The 20262-nt window shown below is 33.3% G+C and overlaps 2 protein-coding genes and 1 long non-coding RNA gene across 5 annotated transcripts; all 3 read right to left on the bottom strand.

Moving 5' to 3' along the window:
• Nucleotides 1-757: 757 nt before the first annotated feature.
• On the bottom strand, nt 758-1318 carry LOC139869997 (uncharacterized). Its single transcript, XM_071857854.1, has one exon. The coding sequence runs from the start codon at nt 1316-1318 to the stop codon at nt 758-760; it is 561 nt and encodes a 186-aa protein (XP_071713955.1).
• A 5442-nt stretch (nt 1319-6760) lies between these two features.
• Nucleotides 6761-8392, bottom strand: LOC139869996 (uncharacterized). The gene is made up of 3 exons (XM_071857853.1): nt 7953-8392; nt 7478-7605; nt 6761-7371 (listed from the first exon to the last, which is right to left on the bottom strand). The coding sequence occupies exons 1-3, from the start codon at nt 8390-8392 to the stop codon at nt 6761-6763; spliced, it is 1179 nt and encodes a 392-aa protein (XP_071713954.1).
• A 1231-nt stretch (nt 8393-9623) lies between these two features.
• LOC139872605 (uncharacterized) lies at nt 9624-11876 on the bottom strand. 3 transcript variants are annotated; one of them, XR_011767106.1, is made up of 7 exons: nt 11663-11876; nt 11461-11550; nt 11241-11286; nt 10387-10569; nt 10192-10265; nt 10004-10053; nt 9624-9886 (listed from the first exon to the last, which is right to left on the bottom strand). It is a non-coding gene; the product is annotated as an uncharacterized lncRNA (long non-coding RNA). The 3 variants fall into 3 exon arrangements; XR_011767104.1 differs by having other exon boundaries at nt 10387-11286; XR_011767105.1 differs by having other exon boundaries at nt 10387-11286; nt 11476-11550.
• Nucleotides 11877-20262: the final 8386 nt, after the last annotated feature.

Below are 20262 nucleotides of genomic sequence, written 5' to 3'. Positions count from 1 at the left end.
GACGGATATAGGCGATGATTAAAGACACGTTTTAGAGTATTCGCAGAAGAAGTAAGGTGCGTGGAGGCACCTGTATCCATGTGCCATTTAGTATCACCAACATCCTGTAAAGTAAATGTATTAAAGGCTTGAGGCAAAACAGTTTCACATCCTGGATAATATGTACGCAAATTTGGCCCAATAAACCGAGGTTGAGTAATAAAGGCCTGTTGAGGCCCACTACCACCAACATGTTGAAAAGCTCCACTGTTTATGTGACAGGCCCACGACCTAAAACACCAGGCCCACTATGCATATTATTTAAAGCTTGCGACCCACTGTAAACATTATTAGAACCATGCGTAGGACCTGCAAAAAAAGAAGGAAAGTTATGGTTTGTGGCCTGTGGTTGACCATGACTTTGTTGGGCCATTAACAATTGTTGTTGGGTTTCAATTACACGCATAAGATTGGCTTGTGAGGAGGAATTATTAGGTCGATGGTGAACTGGAGCAACATTCTGAGATCGAACACCAATATTTCCAGCGCTATTTTTAGCGCTATTTCCACTCAATGTGTTGCCACGAGGTGGTGTTGAATGACTATAACGACATCTCTCGCCGAATCGACAACTACCTCGAGAAAAATTACGATAAATCACAGGTTGATTATGTGATTGAGTGACCAGAACCGTAGGACTGGAAGGCGTGAGCAAGATGGAGGGAACCCGTTTATCGCGTCGTTTCATACGTGACTCCTCCATAATAATAATCATCGATCAAACAGTTTCAAGGGTAGGAAGAGTCTCACGATGCAAAATTATGCTCGAAACATAAGAGAACTTATCGGAAAGACCGTTAATAGCGTAGTTCACCAAATCATCTTCTTTCATGTCGGATCCCAGGTTGCTTAAAAGTGTTGAAATTGTGTCAATCCGACGAAAATACTCTTTGACGGACAGATTGCCAATATCCAAGGTACGCAATTCCGATGTAAGTTCATTAGTTTTCATCTGTTTGTTATCGAGGAAGATCTTTTGTAGATGTGTCCAAGCCTCGTATGCAGTTTTTGGTTGAGCTTTAAGAACACGTTCAAGAAGAGGTCCGGATATGGTTAAGTAGATCCATGATTTGACCACGGCATCGACCTTGGCCCATGTAGGTGCTTGTTGTTCTTCACTTGTCAATGTGCCTTTAATAAACTTGATGACATCGAATCCTTCACAATGTGTAGTAAACAACACGCTCCAATAAGCATAGTTCAATTTGGCTAGATCGAGTTTGATTGGGATTAGATGCGTGATAGATGTGACTTTATAAATTTTGTCATATGTAGACATGGTGATTATAGAACAGATGATGAAGTGTAGAAGGTGATGAGATAGTGTGAAAGGAAAAGGTAATTAGGAAATAAAAGGTGTTGGCCGATGGTTTTCCTATCAGAGAATGAAGGGTTAGAAATTAAGAGAAGGATAGGTGGAAGGGTGGAGGGAAGAGATTATTAATCTAATACCATGTTGGTTAGACAAAATGCTTGTCATTCCACTTACAATACATACAATATAATGATATATATAGGCTATAATATGGGCCAAGCCCTACAAAGAACATATGGGCCTAAACATAATATGCTAACACATAAAACTAGTAATAATATATAAGTAAAACTTCACAAGTCATTTAATTGATTTCAGTGATCACAGAGGTGGACGACCCCTCTGCATTCAAAACATTGCATACCGATACGGTCACTACAATGGATAACCAGACCACTTGTAGGCCCAGTTCGTAGCCAGCCCAAATAAAGATGTCAAGCCTAAAGAATGTTCTGCAGCCCACTTGGATCTGTTAACAGTTGGTGTAGTATTAGTAGTTTGAATAAGAACATGTGCTAGCATATATGTAACTTTTAATTAGCACAATTAACCAGAAAATAATGATTCAACAGATATACATTGATCGACATGCGTTATCTACAGATACATTTTTCAATTTTTTTATATTAAAAGTAGATAGTTAATGTGTATATATATGTATTTATTATACAAACTAAATAAATGGTACATATTTACTACCGAGTATCTAATTTTACACATTTTTGTCTGTATTATATTATGTTATTATTAATGTAAACAATAACAACAGCAACAACAAACATATGTTCATGACCACAAATTACAATGCAGGTTCAAACGAGAACCACAAAAAGCGAGAACTGCGAGAACCACAAAAAAAGCGAGAACTGCGAGAACTCTTTAATTTCATAGTTTTTATGCATTAAAATGCAACAAATTACATGAAAATGTTAATTAATGCATATATCATTAACAAACATATGTTCATGACCACAAACTACATGTTAAATTGTTAATTATATAAATTATTCACATGTTCACAAACAAATTGACCGAGAAACTATATATTTGATTATATAGGTAAAATACAAGTTTTTTCCAAACTATTTTATGTTAATTCTTACTCTCCATCAACATTTATGGGTGATTCAATGTACTCACATGTAAAAATCTTTATAAAATTAAAAGTTCTCGCAGTTCTTGCTTTTTTATGGTTCTCGTTTGAACTTTTGACATATATATATATATATATATATATATATATATATATATAGTAAATGGATCAAATGAAAACTTTTTTTATTGAGAACCGTGAGAACCACTTAGTCGAGCAAAAACATTTGGCGGCCGAACAAAAATGGAGATGATCGAACAATTTTTCATTTTGATGCTTTAGGCTTGGTTCTACATTTTATGTAGAACAACATGTAGAACATGATGTTCTACACCTGTTCTACACCATTTTTTTTTATCTAATTGAGTTTAGGGTTTAGATTTAGGGTTTATATTTAGAGTTTTAGGGTTTAGATTTTAGAGTTTAGGGTTTAGATTTTAGGATTTAGGGTTTAGATTTAGGGTTTAAAATGAGTTTTTTACACGAACGGTTTAGAGTTTAGGGTTTAGGGTTTTGGGTTTACGGAGTATCAGCATCACCCAAAGGAGACTTAACTACCTTCGCGATCATACGCCAACCACACAAACTTTAGATGGAAACCCAATTCATGACGATGTTGACTATACCATCGAAGGTTTGGAAAATCCCCAAGACCTTCCCAAATCGCATTGATATTGACAGTACCATCAAATGATGAAACTCCCGTTTGGAGTGAGAAATCGAACTTGGGTTGACAATACCCAAGTTAAATTGCATTCTATACCACTCAAGCCAAGACTTCAGTGCCTCTTTCTAAAACATAAAAACAATAAATAGTACCAATAAGCACAAAACTTTTTAATTTCTACAAATGAACACAAATACTAAAACATAATTTTTTACAAATGAGCACAAAAACTTTTTACTTTTCACATATGAGAACAAAAGTTTTTTTTTTTCAACATAAATTTTGCACTTTTTACAAATGAGGATACAACCTTTTTACTTTTTACAAATAATCGCAAAACTTTTATCTTTTAGAAAAGAATTTTTTTTCTTACGAACAATTTTTTTATTTTTTTTTCACTTACTACAATACAATCAAATAACTTTTCACTTTTTAATAACTACTTATTATTATTATTATTCCACAAACTTTTTGATGTGCAAAAGTGTGCAGTGCTTAATTTGCCTTTCAAACTTTTAAATTTATAAAACCTTTATTAATACACTTTTAACACCCTAACGAGCAACAAAACCCGATCAGATGTAGTATTTTAGGTTATCGTCCCAAGAGAGCGTAGATGCGGATAAGAGTTGTTTATAGCTTAGTTCTTATTAAAGAACTAAGGATATTTTTTATATCTTTTATTGGATAGATTCTTATCTCTTAGGAAAGAGATGATTTAAGATAAACAAAATAACAAAATAAAACAAGAAAGTAAAGATTCAAATTAAACAATTATAAACGAAAGCAGCTACATGAACGAATAACTCATACGAGAATCATATTAGGCAAGCTTCATAACTTATATTAACATTAATCAAGATAACAATCATAAACCAATTATTATCCCTAAGCAGGTTAAGACAAGCGTTGCATATCATTCAATAAGCAGGACTTAAAGCATATACTAGACATGTGATGTGCATGACTAATATCTAAATTCTTAGCATTCAATTCAATTACATGATACATATCAATCTTATGATGCGGATTAACATGCAAATAGATTGACAAATTGTATAAGCTATTAAACATCAAGTAGATCAACTCAAGTTACTAGCTGAAAGTCAATTACTACTTAGTTTTCATGCAATCATTAATTAAACACATCCAAATAGAGGATCTTCGACTAAGCCTAACAATATCAAACTCTATTATATAAGTGTAATTCCAACTAAACAAGTTTATCACTATTATGCTCTTTAACTTAGTTGCATGCAATTCAATTTAACAAGTTTGATGGACTAGATCTAAACAAGTAGCATGAATCGGATAATAGATCATTGGATCAAGTACTAATCAACCCTAAAATCATGTTATCTAATCATTAAGCATGACAAACAAGTATATTTAAGCAAAACAGATTTGAAACAGTTCAAATATCATCACAGAAACTCGACCATACAGATCTGGAAAAGAACCAGAAACTGTACGGATGAAGCACTGAAGCCGGCGGCTTCCTTCCCATCAAGCAGGCGGCTTGAGGATGAGGCCGGCGGCTTCATCTGATTCTCAGATGAAGTTCAATCTTCGTCCACGTAACCACTATGAACGTTTAGTTCATAGCAGAAGACGAACAGAAAAGAATACAGTAAATAAAATAAATAAAATAATAAAATAATAAAATAAGGATAGAATCATACCTTAAAAAGAAGGTAGATGTAAAATAACTTGAATTAAAACTTGAATCTTGATTACAAAGACTAAATCTAACCTAATGGTTTAGAGAAAAACCCCTAAAAAAACGACCTAACCAGAATTATTGAATTCTGAAAACTAATACATATGAAAACTGAGACCAGAGGCCTGTATTTATACTGTTTAAGTTCGGTGGCCAAGCCGGCGGCTTCAGTGGGAAGCCGGCGGCTTGCCTTGAGTCGGTAACTCCTTGTGCAAGTTAAACTTAATCCGCAAGCTAAATCTTTTAACCGACATACTCAAGCCGGCGGCTTCAGGCCAGGCCGACGGCTTTAAAGATACGCCAGATCTTTCTGATTTTGTTTCCATTTTTACTTGAACTTGGTCGATAAGTTGAGAAACCGTGTCAACCAGGCCGGCGGCTTCAGGATGAAGCCGACGCCTTCCTTTGCCTTTTTCTTGATCAACAAGTTCTTTCAATTTTACATCGATTCTGGAACATTCTGGTGTATTCAGCTCCAAGCCGGCGGCTTCCTTGTATCCTTGTCGGCGGCTTCATGTAGCCGATTTGCAATTTTCTTTATTTTTGATCCTGTTTAATACATAATTTTGATAAAATCATTAGAAATACCTTTTTTCCATTTTTACCCATTTTAGCATGTTTTGGCATTAAAATGACTCAAAAATATTAAGATAACTCCTCAAAATGTTATTAAAAAACTGTATAATTTAGGAGTTATCACTTTTTATAAATGAGTACAAAACACCAACAACTTGTGGTTAAAATTGGTAAATGTCATATGTAAGGTGTTGTCACTACCCTTCTAATTATCAAGACGTTTGAAATCCGAAGATACTCAATTAGTCCACTGTTTTAGCGTGCATCTTTTGAAGTCACATTTCAATTACAGTAAAAGTTAACGATTTCAAGTCAACAAAAGTCAAAGTGCAGTAGAAGGGTTAGGTGTGTTTAGTTTTAAGATGTTTTTGTTTAAAGATATGCAAACCATGTCAGTAAAGAAGATGTTGCATAAAGGTATGTGTGGTGAATAGTGAAGAGTGTTGCAAAATAACTTAATACTTCAGCAGTTAAAAGCATATTTCAAAGTCTGCTAGATTGCAGACAGAATAAAACATATTTTATCTTATATCTTCAGTAAAAACAAACACTCTGCAGTGAAAACGTCTTTGAACAAACAGACATAAGACATAATAAGATTTGCTGACTGAAAAATAAATAACACGTTATTTATACATATTTGATACTTCATGGGTTGTAATATACAAATATTATTTAGGTAATTAAGTTGTTCAAAGGTTGTTAGGAGGTAATTAATTTGTTGAAATCGTTAATTAGGGATCATTTGTTCTCTCTTTTATAAATTTTGTTACCATTTCATTTATGAAGATCAATACAACAAATGGTAAATAGAAATGTTTCATTCACAAGCTTCTACAAAATATAATTCACAAAATGATGTCGATTTACTTATCAACCATTTAAAATTAACTATATTTCTTTCCTCGCATAATTGGGCAATTGGCACAACTCAATTGATGAGTTATATTTTGCAAAATTTGTCAACTCTAAATTATGTTGCATTTTTTGATGCTAAACTTCTTATAGTGGGATCGGAAATCTTTATTTTATTTCTCCTCAAAGAATTTAATTGAGAAATTTTTTTTTTTTTTTTGGGTAATGGGATACCCCGAACAATATTATTAAAAATAATAAAAGAATCGTTACAATGAAGCACTGAAGTTACAGGAGAGCCCTGAAGCCACAAAAGAAACCAAAGCTAATAGACACCACCTAAGACATGTGAAAACAACCCTATACATGAAGAAAAAAACCAACTTAAAGCTTCCAGATTTGCTTCATGTTAGCGACACTAGCGGTATTTTTGAACCGCAAAGACATCAGCTTCATTCGAATCGTACTAAATATGTCTTCGGATAACTTGACCTCTTACGATGAGACTTCTTTAAACAACATGTTATTTCTTTCCTGCCATAAAAAGTAAATTGACGTAGCAAACAACAATTTTGAAACAACATTCACTGTATTACGCTTTGCACACGGAATTAAACAATCACGAATCGACTTCCAGTTTTGAGGCAACTGCAACGGGGATAAATGAGTAGCTTTAGACCAAACTTGTTGCGAAAACGAGCATTCGAAGAATAGATGGTCGTGAGTATCCATGCAATTTTGACATAATGAACACACCAAATGCACCCCATTATGGATTTCCGATGCCTTTAATTTATCCCGTGTTTTCAACCTTTCGCCCATAACAAGCCTAACAAGGAAAGCATGCCACGGAATAGCTTGAGAAAACCAAACAAGAGAGTACCAATCGACCTTATATGCAAAAGGCCGAATATTATTCCATACTTTTTGAACATCGAAAGTATCAAATGAATTTCCCTCTTTAATCCATAGAAGACCGTCACTTGAGTCAGTTAAAACAGGCAGCCTTACCTCCTGCAATTGGGGGTATTTAGTCAACCATTCATTTGGCTGTTTCCAAGAATTAAGGTCCATGATATCAGAAAGTTTATCATACCATGAGAAGCCTGCCATAATAATATCGTTATGATCAATAATATCCCCCAATGGACCTATAGAACACCAGTTGTCAAACCAAGCCGAGATGTTTTTACCATCCCCCAACGATAGAACCTCTGATAAGCAAGAGTTTCCGACTAGCATTAGCTGTGATTTGAACATTCCAAAAATGTTTGTCAGCTAATTTATGGGTATGAACCCATTGAATCCAAAGAGATTCCTTATTAGATAAGAGACGCCAACTATGAGAAGCCATAAGAGCAATGTTCCAATATTTCAATCGTTTAATGCCAAGCCCTCTCTCATCTTTCGGACAACAAACATTATATCATTTTACTTTAGCTTTACCCCGTTTCATGGTACCTTGGCACCAAAGAAAACCCCGCATTCCTTTCAATTTCTTTTATAATGGCATCAGATAAAATAAAAAACCGAGCACCATTAGACTTGCATAGAAGTAAGGAAAGAAATAATTAACTGAACTCTACTGGCATATGGAAGAAATTTTTTCTTCCAATCCTCCACCTTACTTTGAACTCGGTCTACCAGAATCTTGTAATCTCTATACATAAGGCGAGACTAGACTAACGGGACTCCCAAATAACGAACCGACAAATGCCCTTCATCAAACGGCATAATCTCTATGAGTTGAGTTTTCAATATATTGGATACATTAGCAAAGAAACATGTACTCTTAGGTAAGCTCGACACAAGACCAGAACACCGTTTGAATTCTTCCAATGAATCACGAATAACAGAGACAGAGCTAACATTAGCATGCGAAAAAATAAACAGGTCATCTGCAAAGCATAGATTAATTATCTTTAATTTTTCACACCTGGCATGGTACCTAAATTTGGTTTCCATTCGAACGTTACGTTTGAGAATAAGAGTCAATAATTCCATCACAAAAGTAAATAAATAAGGAGATAACGGATCACCTTGCCGAAGGCCCCGTTTCCCCTTAAAATAACCATGCAATTCTCCATTGATGTTAATAGAATATGAGGTTGTAGAGACACACTTCATAATCTAATTAACCATCTTCACCAGATATCCAAAACACATCAGAGGTTGGTGCAAAAATTCCCAGTCGACGGTATCATAAGCTTTTTGAATATCTACCTTAAATGCACAACGAGGCTTACCTCTACCGAGATGATACTTTTTCATAAGTTCCTGAGTCAGAAGGATATTATCTACAATTCGGCGACCCGGGATAAACGCGGATTGATTCAAACTTACGATATCATCCAAGCTAGATTTAATCCTATTAGTAATAATTTTACTAATACATTTATAAATCACATTACAACACGAAATATGACGGTAATAGGTCACTAGGCGATTTAACTTTAAGAAGCAAGGTAAGAATCGTGTTGTTTAACTCTTTCAACATTTGGCCATTAATAAAAAATTGTTGCACAACTTTAATTTAATTGAGAATAAAACACAAGTACTTACGTGGAGTGGACCACAAATTCAAATGCAGATAATACTTTAATTAACTCTTACTTTGATCCCAGCTTATTTTCTCACTAAAACTCAGGTAAACATTTTCAACTAGTATTAAAGTTCCATTGGTTGCAAGTTGCAAGTTTCAAAGTTCCATGTTTGCATTTTTTTTTATATATATATGAACCTTTTTAGCGTATAGTATATGTTAATGTTGATCCGTATTGAGTGTTACTAGGATCAAGTATTGTCTAGGTTGGTTGATTATGACACTTTATTTTATATTCGACTTTTAGTTGCCATTAGGGTCCCATGTATTGCTAGTTGCATTGTCCAAAAGTGTGTTAGTGTGTGTCATATTATAAAGCTATATTCTTGTTTAATTAGTTGGAATCTTTTGCAAATAAATATGTCAAAATTAGTAAAACAGTCCATGTGATTCGTTCAAAATTACTAATTTGGTATCCGTGGTTATGATCTTACCAAGATAATCTCCATGGTTTGTAATTTTGCTTATATAGTCCCTTGTACTAACAGTTGTTAAAGAATTCTGTTAACTCACATCATGTGTCGTGCGCATGAGGGCGAAAAAGCATTTTCTTCTCATCTTTATTAATTTATCCCTTATACCTTCTTCACAACCTAATTTCATTGTCATTTCCATTAACAATCAACCTCTAGACTACCTGTGGATTAGATCCCCAAATTAAAACTGAATCGGAACCCTAAAATTAACACCCAAACTAAATTCAACAAAATTTCACAAAATTCATAATCTCTCGTAGATCCACAAGACTCATTTGACTCATAATGGAAATAAATAACACTGCAAATTAAATGGTGATTTGAGGTACAAATTTACTCCATAATGAAAATAAACAAGCTTTAGGGTCAGCCGCGCGATGCGGCGACGGGCTCCTTATTTTTATAAGTAACATATAGCCGTAGTTCGTTAACGTCACTTACATGGCGTTCATACATACATGTCACACAAAAACTGTACAATAAATGTTCCTATAATTATGCTGCCATTTCTTCATTTGTTTTTTCCCCATGGGTTGCTGACATCTATTAGCATAGAAGATGTTAAGTATGATCATTAGTGAGGTGTGAAGATGGGGTGTTTACCCACCAATAATGTTAGGGATAGTTGCAATCATGATAGACATATAAACAAATATGTACCTGATTGACAAAGCATAGTCCATCTCGGATCTTTTATCATGCAATCTTAGCTGTAAACAGGAACGTTTGTCATAGCAGGACACATATTTTATCAACTTCCTAATGACTACCTCTTTTCATAAACAATATGTTATTCATAGCCACAGTATAATACAACAGTAGCCTCTAGTAAGAGTACGAACACTAACCTTTTTCAATGAATAACTCCAGAAATCAGAAATCAAAGCGCAAGTGTAAGACCAACTTCTCCATGTTGATTATCCTACATACACATGCAAAGTAAGTCAGCTAGTAATGAAAAGAATGAATGTTAAACGAACATAAATTCGATAAAAATCAAAACAAAAACAACAGAAGATTGCAGCTAACATGGGGCAACTTACCTCAACATCGCTGCCCCAAACACAGTCTTTGAGCAGCCCTAAATGTAGCCTACGTGCTACACATTTAGGTAGCCTAATAGTTGTTACTAAAACAGCCCCTGCACAACCCTAATTGTAGCTTACACGGTGCTTAGATGACACGTGTTGTTGTCCCTTTTCACAGCTACCGTGCTGTCTAAATTACTGATTCGTACAATAATTAGAAAACATAACAATTGAAAAGGAAGATAGTAGTTATGTATAAAGGCAAAAATTACCCACAATCAGTGACCATAACACAAAAAAAGAAACAGATTAAAATTTTAAGCCCCATGTTACGGTTCCCTGCAGTCCGGACCCGATGTTGCATCAAGTGCAATTAAATAAGTCAATGATCTCTTTTACGTGCAAGCATAGAATGGGCCATAACATCGTATTATCAGCATGTGTTACTAATGCCGACAATGAAACACTGATGTAGAACGTATAAATATGTTTAATCAGATAAGTTCTGACAATCATCCTACTAATCAACCCATTAGAGCATAGCACTGTTCAATTAGACATTAGCATTACAACTCAGTTTCACAAATAACTAATTAATTGTTATATGTAACTACCAGCACATATCTAAATATCAAAACAATTAAACCATAACATTTTAGTTGAAATTAGTTGAAAGTTGTGTGTATTTATTAGGGAGTGAAGCATTTTTTTCTCTTTTGTTCATATTAATATAGTTGTACAGACATCAACTATTTTTTGTTCATCTGATAAACATCAAATTTACAGTTGTGTTGGTATAAATGGTTCAAGAATTGTAGCACCTTAAGTTTTAAATGAACAAAAGATAAAACACTGATATATTTACTTACCTCCGTGGCTTATCACCCAGCAAGAACTGGAAGCTAACATAACATGCTATATTGATTAACCAGATATTTTATCATTATCATTATCATTATCATTATCATTATCATTATCATTATCATTATCATTATCATCATCATCATGTTAAATAGTAAAAATTGGATAAACAAACTATTGCTAAAATTAGTGAGTAAATAGTAAAAAAAAAAAAAAAAGAAATCTTACTCGCTCAATTCTTACTATGTCAATTTAACGGTGGTGGTGTTGGTGGTAGCAGCATCCGTGGCGCAACGACGATGACATTCAAGCAAAATCCTAGAAGAAAACAACCACGAAAACCCAAAATTTAATAAAGAGGAATACCAATTGAGATGAGAGAACGCTTGAAATCACCATAAAAAACCCTTAAATAAATATAGATGAATACCAATTCTTAAAAATGAAGGAAATGATGTAGCGGCAATCTTGGTGATAATAGTGGCGTTTACGACGGTGGTGGTAGCAACTGTGCCGGCGGTGATAGCAACGAAGGCGACAGCAGAGGTAGATGCGGCGGGTGTTGCTCCGATGCTTCACGCTGGCAGATACGATAGTGGTGATTGCGCTAGAACAATCTAGACATGTGAACAAACGGAGAAGAGAGAGGTTATAAATGTATGTACATAGAGGAAATATCTAGAAGTGAAAAAAAGACCAAAATACCCTTTCTTATTATTTTAATATAGTGAATAGTAAAATGTTACATTTTATTGAATATATATATATATATATATATATATATATATATATATATATATATATATATATATATATATATATATATATAATATAATAACACTACATATTAGAAAGAAAATGAAGGTTAGGTAATTCGAAGTACAAACTCTCGGAGGTTTATCAATGGCAGTTCATCATAAAAAATTAAAAATATACACAATGAAACACCTTTCTACCAGATTTGAAGTAATCTACATGCGGTTTATCTTAAAGTTGAGCAATCGATGACGGTTCATCAATACGATTCCTTAAAATCAATGGCGGCGGCGACATCGGTTGTTGCTGGTGGTGGTGGGTTGTTGGTGGTGATTATTAATTGAAATATGAATCAAGATTCTCCATCTTCCTTCCTTCCTCCCTTTTCTTTTGATTTGGAAGACGGATGCTTGACTGAATCATATTTAAAGTAACCAATACCAACTCTTGTGACTATTATCCATTTTACAATACATCGAATCGATCGATTGAAAATCTGGACAAGTTTTAGAAGGGTGATGGTGGGTTTTTATTCAAAAAATGGTGACTTTTTTTCCCAAAAAAAAAAAATTATAGAATCAAAGTCTTTTACCATAGAGTGAAAGAACCATTTAATGAACAAAGATACAAAACAACTTCCAGGAACCGCCATGTACCTAGAAAGAAGAACCAAACAAGTCCAAAACTAACCTTAACAACCTCAACTATCGATTAACGAGCCAGAATGCAAAAGGCCAACCTTAACAACACACGAGGAAACCAACTAAACCAAAATACACAACAACAAAAACAAGTCTAAAGGAAAACAAACGCAGTATACAAACATAGAAAATCACATGCACAAACATGGACCGGTGAAACCAAATCACACAATGATATTGCCCGCTATATCACACACCTACAAAACCAAAGATAATAGTGATGGGTTTTTATTGTGAGTTATTATTAAAGAAATGGCGAATGGTGATGATGAGTTTTCATGTTAGAAGATTGATTTAGTTTCAGTGTTTTGAGTTTTGATATATATTGTATATAAAATAAAAAGTTGGGAGATGGGAGAGAGGAAAAGGGGAAGAGAAATTATCAATATGACTAAAATAACCTCACTTGCAATCAAGGTTGGAGAACTCGAATCTCGGGGAGATCCCGTTTGGACCTTTTTTAGGAGATTTCGGCATCTCGGAAAAATCTCGGGGAGATCTCGGACGTTGACTTGTGTTGACTTTTTAGTTTCTTAATATAAATATATATCATATATGTATATTTATATAAATTTTTACGAGTGTTTATGATAAAATCTTAGAAATGAGCTAGAATTTACGAGAAAATTCGAGAAATTATGAAACAAATACGAGAAATTACGAGAAGGCCCGAGAAATTGCGAGAAAAGTCCGAGAAATGAGCGAGATAATCCGAGAAATCGTGGCGTTGACCGAGATTTTACCCGTTGACCGAGAAATCTCAGCGAGATGGGAAAATATTCTCGCCTGAATTTTCAAACCGAGATCTCCCCGAGATCTCGCCGAGAAATTCCGAGATTTACAACACTGCTTGCAATGCATGTGACTAAAGTTAATGAAAATAAGATAACGACCATAAGGGACTACATAAGCAAAATTTGCATACCACATGGATCAAACCAGCAATTTTAAACAAATCACATGAACCATTTTAGTAATTATGTCAATGGAGATCGATACGTACTTACTAATATCCTTCTAAGACTAGTGTTTATGGGCACTGTCATTTTGTTCACCTTAATTGGCTTCAAGAACGTGCCATAGCTAGACACGGTTGTGCCTTGTTGTTCTCCCTTTTCCATGCTTTGCTTTACGATGGCGAATGTGTGTGTAGTGCGAGTGTTATATGGAATTGTAGTTAAAGTGATTAGGTTAAGTGAGATAAAGTATTTGTTTCTATTTAAATTTTCTTATATAAGAAAAAATTTACACTGTTAGAAAGAAATTGTTTTCTATTTGAATTGTGTTTTAAAATTGTATATATAATATATTTGTGTTAATTAATATATGCTTATGCGACTCTAAGAAGTTCAGTCTCTCTGTTGCGATAGGCAGAGCTCGGTCTTGAATCAGTCTTGGAGTCTTAATGTTGTTGAAGTGCCGCTGAAAAAGTTTAGTAATGAATGTGACGATAATGAGTGGTCAAAGAGATGATATGCGCGATCTAACTTATTTTCATGCGCTAAGTACAAATGCAAATGTTTATGAGTAGTTGTCCCAAATGATGTTTGTGTTTGTTAGGGATGAAAATCGTGTAATGATCTAATTGAGATCGTCAAGAAAATTGTTTCATTAGATACATCACAACTTTTCACATACATCTCGATTTCCTTGTATACAATCTCATAGAGGTGTTATCTTTTCCATTGTGGAGAATTGTCTATTTTTATTTCTTAACCCTTGTCTAGGTTCTTGTTGTGGTCTTTAAAGTAACGATACCACTTCATTGGATAATTGTAGCATACCTCTCTAATGCTTGGTCGAACAACTTTTGTAAAAAAATTTAAAAAGTCAAACACTCCATCAACGTCAACATACTTTTAACATACACCATTTCATCCCTGAAAATGGTTTTCCTGACGGAGAGCAATGCTAAACAGATGATGAAATTCTATCATATTTACTTGAGTCTTAGGGCTCGTCAAATTTTTTTCTTATGAAGTCTTCTAAATAAATATAAGATGTTTGGGAAAAATAAGTGATAGATATATAATAATTGTTTGTTTTATATGCTAAATAACCATTTGAATAATTTGAATTACCAAATTAACTTCTAAGTGGGGTAGTTATAAAAGCAGTTAATGGTAAATTAAAAAAATGTGACAAAAATGTAATTTCACACTTATTTAATTCCCATAAGACTTTGTTAACGACAACCATTGGGACTGTCGTTAACGTGCATAAAAGCATTGCATAATTTAGTAACTGCTACTATAAAGTCAATGTGTAACCGCCATGTACATGCATTTTATGCACGTTAACGATAACTGATAATGCTAAAAACGAACATATATTTCATAGCATTATCCCTCAAGAAAGACAAGCTTTTAGTTGCAATTGTTCTATTTACAAGTGATATTCGTTTAAATATTAAAAGGTGAAGACAAAAGACAGATTCGACGATTTGAAGACGCAAACGACCAAAAAGCTAAAAAGTACAAAGTACAATCAAAGTGGTTCAAATTATTGATGAGAAACGTCTAAAAATTACAAGAGTACGAGCCGCAAAACGCAAAGTACAAGATATTAAATAGTACGAAAGGACGTTCGAAAATCCGGAACCGGGACCAGAGTCAACTCTCAACGCGCGACGCAACGGACTAAAAATTACAAGTCAACTATGCACAAGAATATAATATAATATATAATTAATTCTTAAAAATTATATATATATATTATATTATATATTAAAACCGTCGGCAAACAAGAAAACAAAGTATGTGAGCTGGATCCTTGCTCCATGCGATCGCATGGCCTGGAGGCCTAATTCCCATGCGATCGCATGGCCTACTTTTTCTGGCCACATTCCTATAAAAAGCAGTTTGGTGCTCGAGCTCAAAACACATCTTTTTCTATCCTCTCTATCTCTCAGGAGATATATATATATATATATATATATATATATATATATATATATATATATATACATATATATATATATATATTTTAATTTTAATGTTAATTTAATAATAATAAGGGTATGTTAGCGAATGTTGTAAGTGTGTAAGTCGAAATTCTATCCGTGTAAAGCTACGCTATTATTAATCATTGTAAGTTATATTCAACCTTTTTAAATTAATGTCTCGTAGCTAAGTTATTATTATGCTTATTTAAATTGAAGTAATCGTGATGTTGGGCTAAAATATTAAAGACGGGGTAATTGGGCTTTGTACCATAATTGGGGTTTGGACAAAAGACCGACACTTGTGGAAATTTGACTATGGACTATTAATGGGCTTTATATTTATTTAATTGAATGATAGTTCGTTAATTTAATATAAAGATTTATAATTGGATGTAATTATAAATAACCACATACACTCGATCGGACACGATGGGCGGGATATTTATAAGTACTAATAATCGTTCATTTAACCGGACACGAATGGATTAATAGTCAACGGACTTATTAAAACAGGGGTGAATTACATACAAGGAAAATTGGTGTAATTATAGTTTAAGTCCCCAATTAGTTAGAATATTTGACTTCGGATATAAGGATAATTTGACGAGGACACTCGCACTTTATATTTATGACTGATGGACTGTTATGGACAAAAACCAGATGGACATATTGAATAATCCAGGACAAAGGACAATTAACCCATGGTAATAAACTAAAATCAATACGTCAAACATCATGATTACGGAAGTTTAAATAAGCATAATTCTTTTATTTCATATTTCATCGCACTTTTATTTACTGTCATTTTATTTAATTGCACTTTTAATTATCGTACTTTTTAATTATCACAATTTTATTTATTGTCATTTTATTTATCGCACTTTAATTTATCGCACTTTAATTATTGTCATTTACTTTATGCTTTAAATTAAGTTATATTTATTTTTAATATTTTACATTAGGTTTTAACTGCGACTAAAGTTTTAAAATTGACAAACCAGTCATTAAACGGTAAAAACCCCCTTTTATAATAATAATACTACTTGTATATTTATATATTTTTATACAAATATAGTTTTAAAAATATAGCGTTAAACTTGGCTAGTTCCCTGTGGACGAACCGGACTTACTAAAAACTACACTACTGTATGATTAGGTACACTGCCTATAAGTGTTGTAGCAAGGTTTAGGTATATCCACTCTATAAATAAATAAATAACTTGTGTAAAATTGTATCGTATTTAATAGTATTTCGTAACAAAAATATAACTATTTCGTATACACCTCTACGCACATCAAGTATTTTTGGCAGCGTTGCCGGGGACTCCTAAACGCCGAAAGCGCAACGCTATAAAAAAAAGATTTTTTTTAGTTTTAATTAAGTTTTTGTATAAAATATAAGTTTTAATTTTTTTTAAAAAAAATACAAAAAATACAAAAACAAGAAAAAGAAATATATATCTATATTTTAAAGTTTAGTTAAATTAAAAAGTTTATATTTTTTATTTATTGTGAAAAGTTATAAAAACTAATAAGTAATAATTTTTTTTTATTTACTAATAATTTATATTTATATTTTATATATATGAAAAACAGAAAAAAATATAAAAATCAATCGGGCCCGAGAACTGTAGCAGCCCAATTTTTGAACCGGATCCGAGGCTCATGCGATCGCATGAGATTTTAACTATCAACCCATGCGATCGCATGGTTTGAGTTGACAGCCCTGAAACCTTTGACTGCCGAATAGGTTTAGGGTTTAATATTAATTATTATTATTAATTAAAACCTAATTAGGGTTTTATTTATTTATTAATTAGTTTTAGTTTTATTATTTTGTATTTTTAGTTTAAATTAGTTTTATTAGTTTTAAAAATTAATACTTTTATAAAATAAATAATATAAAAATAATATTTTTATAAAAATTGTATTTTTTTTACAACTTTAAGTTTTATTTTTATATCTTTTTATTCGTAATATTTGTATTTTTATCGCTCGTAACTAGTTTTAAGATATAGTTTTTGCCGTAGTTATTTTTATTTCTAGATTTTTAGGCTTTGCCGTAAAATCCCTTAAGTACTTTTTCTTTAGACTAAGATTTATGTGCTTTAGAATTTTGCGACGTCGTTTTAAGATTTTAGTACTTTTTAAATAATTGCCGTTTTGGATATAGAATTCCTTTAAGCTTTAATACCTTTAGACGTAACTTTTAATTCTTAGTTTTTAGACTTTTAAGTTTCGACGCGCTACGTTCTTTTTATTATTTTTCGACGTTTTTCGAAGAACTCTTTTTCTTTCTTATTTCTCTACGCTCTAGTTTTTAGGACATAGAATTTTCTATTTCTTCTCTAAAATTTCTTTAAATTTCAACGAAAAATTATTTTAAGTGGTTAAATTGATAGACATCCAAAATTTTCTGGTTCGTAGTAATAGTTGAATTTGTTAGTGGCGAGTTGTGGGCTTCCGATTTAAAGGGTCCTGGCTACCTGCTGCATCTATTGGCTATTCGAAACGTGTGCAAAATCAGAAAAGTCTATTAATTTGATAACTTATATAATTTTTATCTTTTATAACTAATAGGATATTCAGTGAATGCACCGAGCAAAACGTTCACCACCTTTCATACGTTCACCACCTGTAACTCGATCAAGACATCTAGCCAATATTGTTGCCATTGATTTTTCTTTAGAATCGTCATCCAGTCGACCAAGTACTCCAATTCAAATTTCCAATAATCCATTTTTTGAACCCGACCTCACAATTGAGAATCCGGAGGATATTCAGGGACAATTCAGAGATCCTGAACCATTAATCATTCCTCATGAACCACAAATTACTCATCCAGAGATTGTCGAGGAAGAAACCATTAAATCAGAATCCCTTAGTGATTCAGATTCAACAAATTCAATCATGGAAAATCTGGAACCTCTAAGTATGGAAGACCGAATGAGAGCTAAACGCACTGTCCAAGGTCACACAATTACTCAACTAGACATTAATGCGCCAGATTATGAAATCAAAGGACAAATCCTACACATGGTAACTAATCAATGCCAATTTAGTGGTGCGCCGAAGGAAGATCCAAATGAACATCTTCGTACCTTTAATAGGATCTGTACTTTATTCAAAATAAGAGAAGTGGAGGATGAACAGATATATCTCATGTTATTTCCCTGGACTTTAAAGGGAGAAGCCAAAGATTGGTTAGAATCGTTACCTGAAGGGGCGATTGATACATGGGACGTTTTAGTTGAAAAATTTCTTAAACAATTCTTTCCGGCATCTAAAGCCGTAAGAATTCAAGGAGAAATTGTTACGTTCACACAAAAGCCAAATGAAACTTTATATGAAGCGTGGACAAGATTTGGAAAGTTGTTAAGAGGATGTCCGCAACATGGTTTAGGCACTTATCAAATAGTACAAATATTCTACCAAGGATGCGACATCACTACAAGAAAAGACATCGATATAGCAGCCGGTGGTTCCGTTATGAAGAAAACCGCAACTGAAGCTTACAAAATTATTGATAACACTGCTTCCCACTCACATGAGTGGCACCAAGAAAAAGATATCGTTAGATCATCTAAAGCGGCTAGATCCGATTCTAGCCATGACTTTGATTCCATTTCCGCAAAGATAGATGCTGTCGAGAGACGAATGGAAAAGATGACTAAGGATATTCACTCAATAAGAATTAGTTGTGAGCAGTGTGGAGGACCACATTTGACAAAAGATTGTCTTAGTATTGAACAAACAATGGAACAAAGAGAGAATGTTTCATACATGAACCAAAGGCCTGGAAATAATTATCAGAATAATTATCAACTACCAAGACCAATTTACAATCAAAACCAGAATTATAACCGAAATGTTCCATACAACAATCAACAAGGTCTTAGCAATCAACAAGTATCTAATAATACTTACAATCAGCAAAGACCTATTTTTCAAAACAAACCACCACAAACCGATGATAAAAAGTCAAATTTAGAAGATACGATGTCAAAGCTAGTTGAATCTCAAACGCAGTTTTTCACATCTCAGAAACAAACCAATGAACAAAATGCTCAAGCATTTAGAAATCAACAAGTTTCAATCCAGAATCTGGAACAAGAAGTAAGCAACCTAGCAAGGTTGATAGGTGAAAGAAAACCGGGAAGTCTACCTAGTGATACAAATGCTAACCCCCTGAATGAAACAGCTAAAGCCATTACCACAAGAAGTGGTATTACACTTAAACCACCTGAAATGCCTGTAATTTCTGATGACGTTATTCCTACTCCACAGGCACCATAACCTGAACAAGAGAAGGAATCAGAACCGGTAGTTGAAAATGTTAATGAAGATAACACAGTTAAGGCAAAACCTTATGTTAAACCATATCAACCACCACTTCCTTACCCAAGTAAAATGAGAAAAGAAAAACTTGAAGCCGAGCAATCCAAATTTTTGGATATGTTTAAACAAATAAATGTCAATCTTCCTTTCATTGATGTGATTTCAAGAATGCCTAGATATGCCAAATTCTTGAAAGATCTAATCACAAATAGAAAGAAAATGGAAGAACTCTCGGCTGTTACTATGAATGCTAATTGTTCTGTAGTGCTATTAAATAAGATACCAGAAAAA

This window comes from Rutidosis leptorrhynchoides, chromosome 10, assembly GCF_046630445.1.
Source record: "Rutidosis leptorrhynchoides isolate AG116_Rl617_1_P2 chromosome 10, CSIRO_AGI_Rlap_v1, whole genome shotgun sequence".
In the NCBI taxonomy this organism is placed as follows: Eukaryota; Viridiplantae; Streptophyta; class Magnoliopsida; order Asterales; family Asteraceae; genus Rutidosis; species Rutidosis leptorrhynchoides.
Note: the sequence above shows the minus strand (reverse complement) of the source record. Positions and strands in the feature narration are given on the sequence as shown.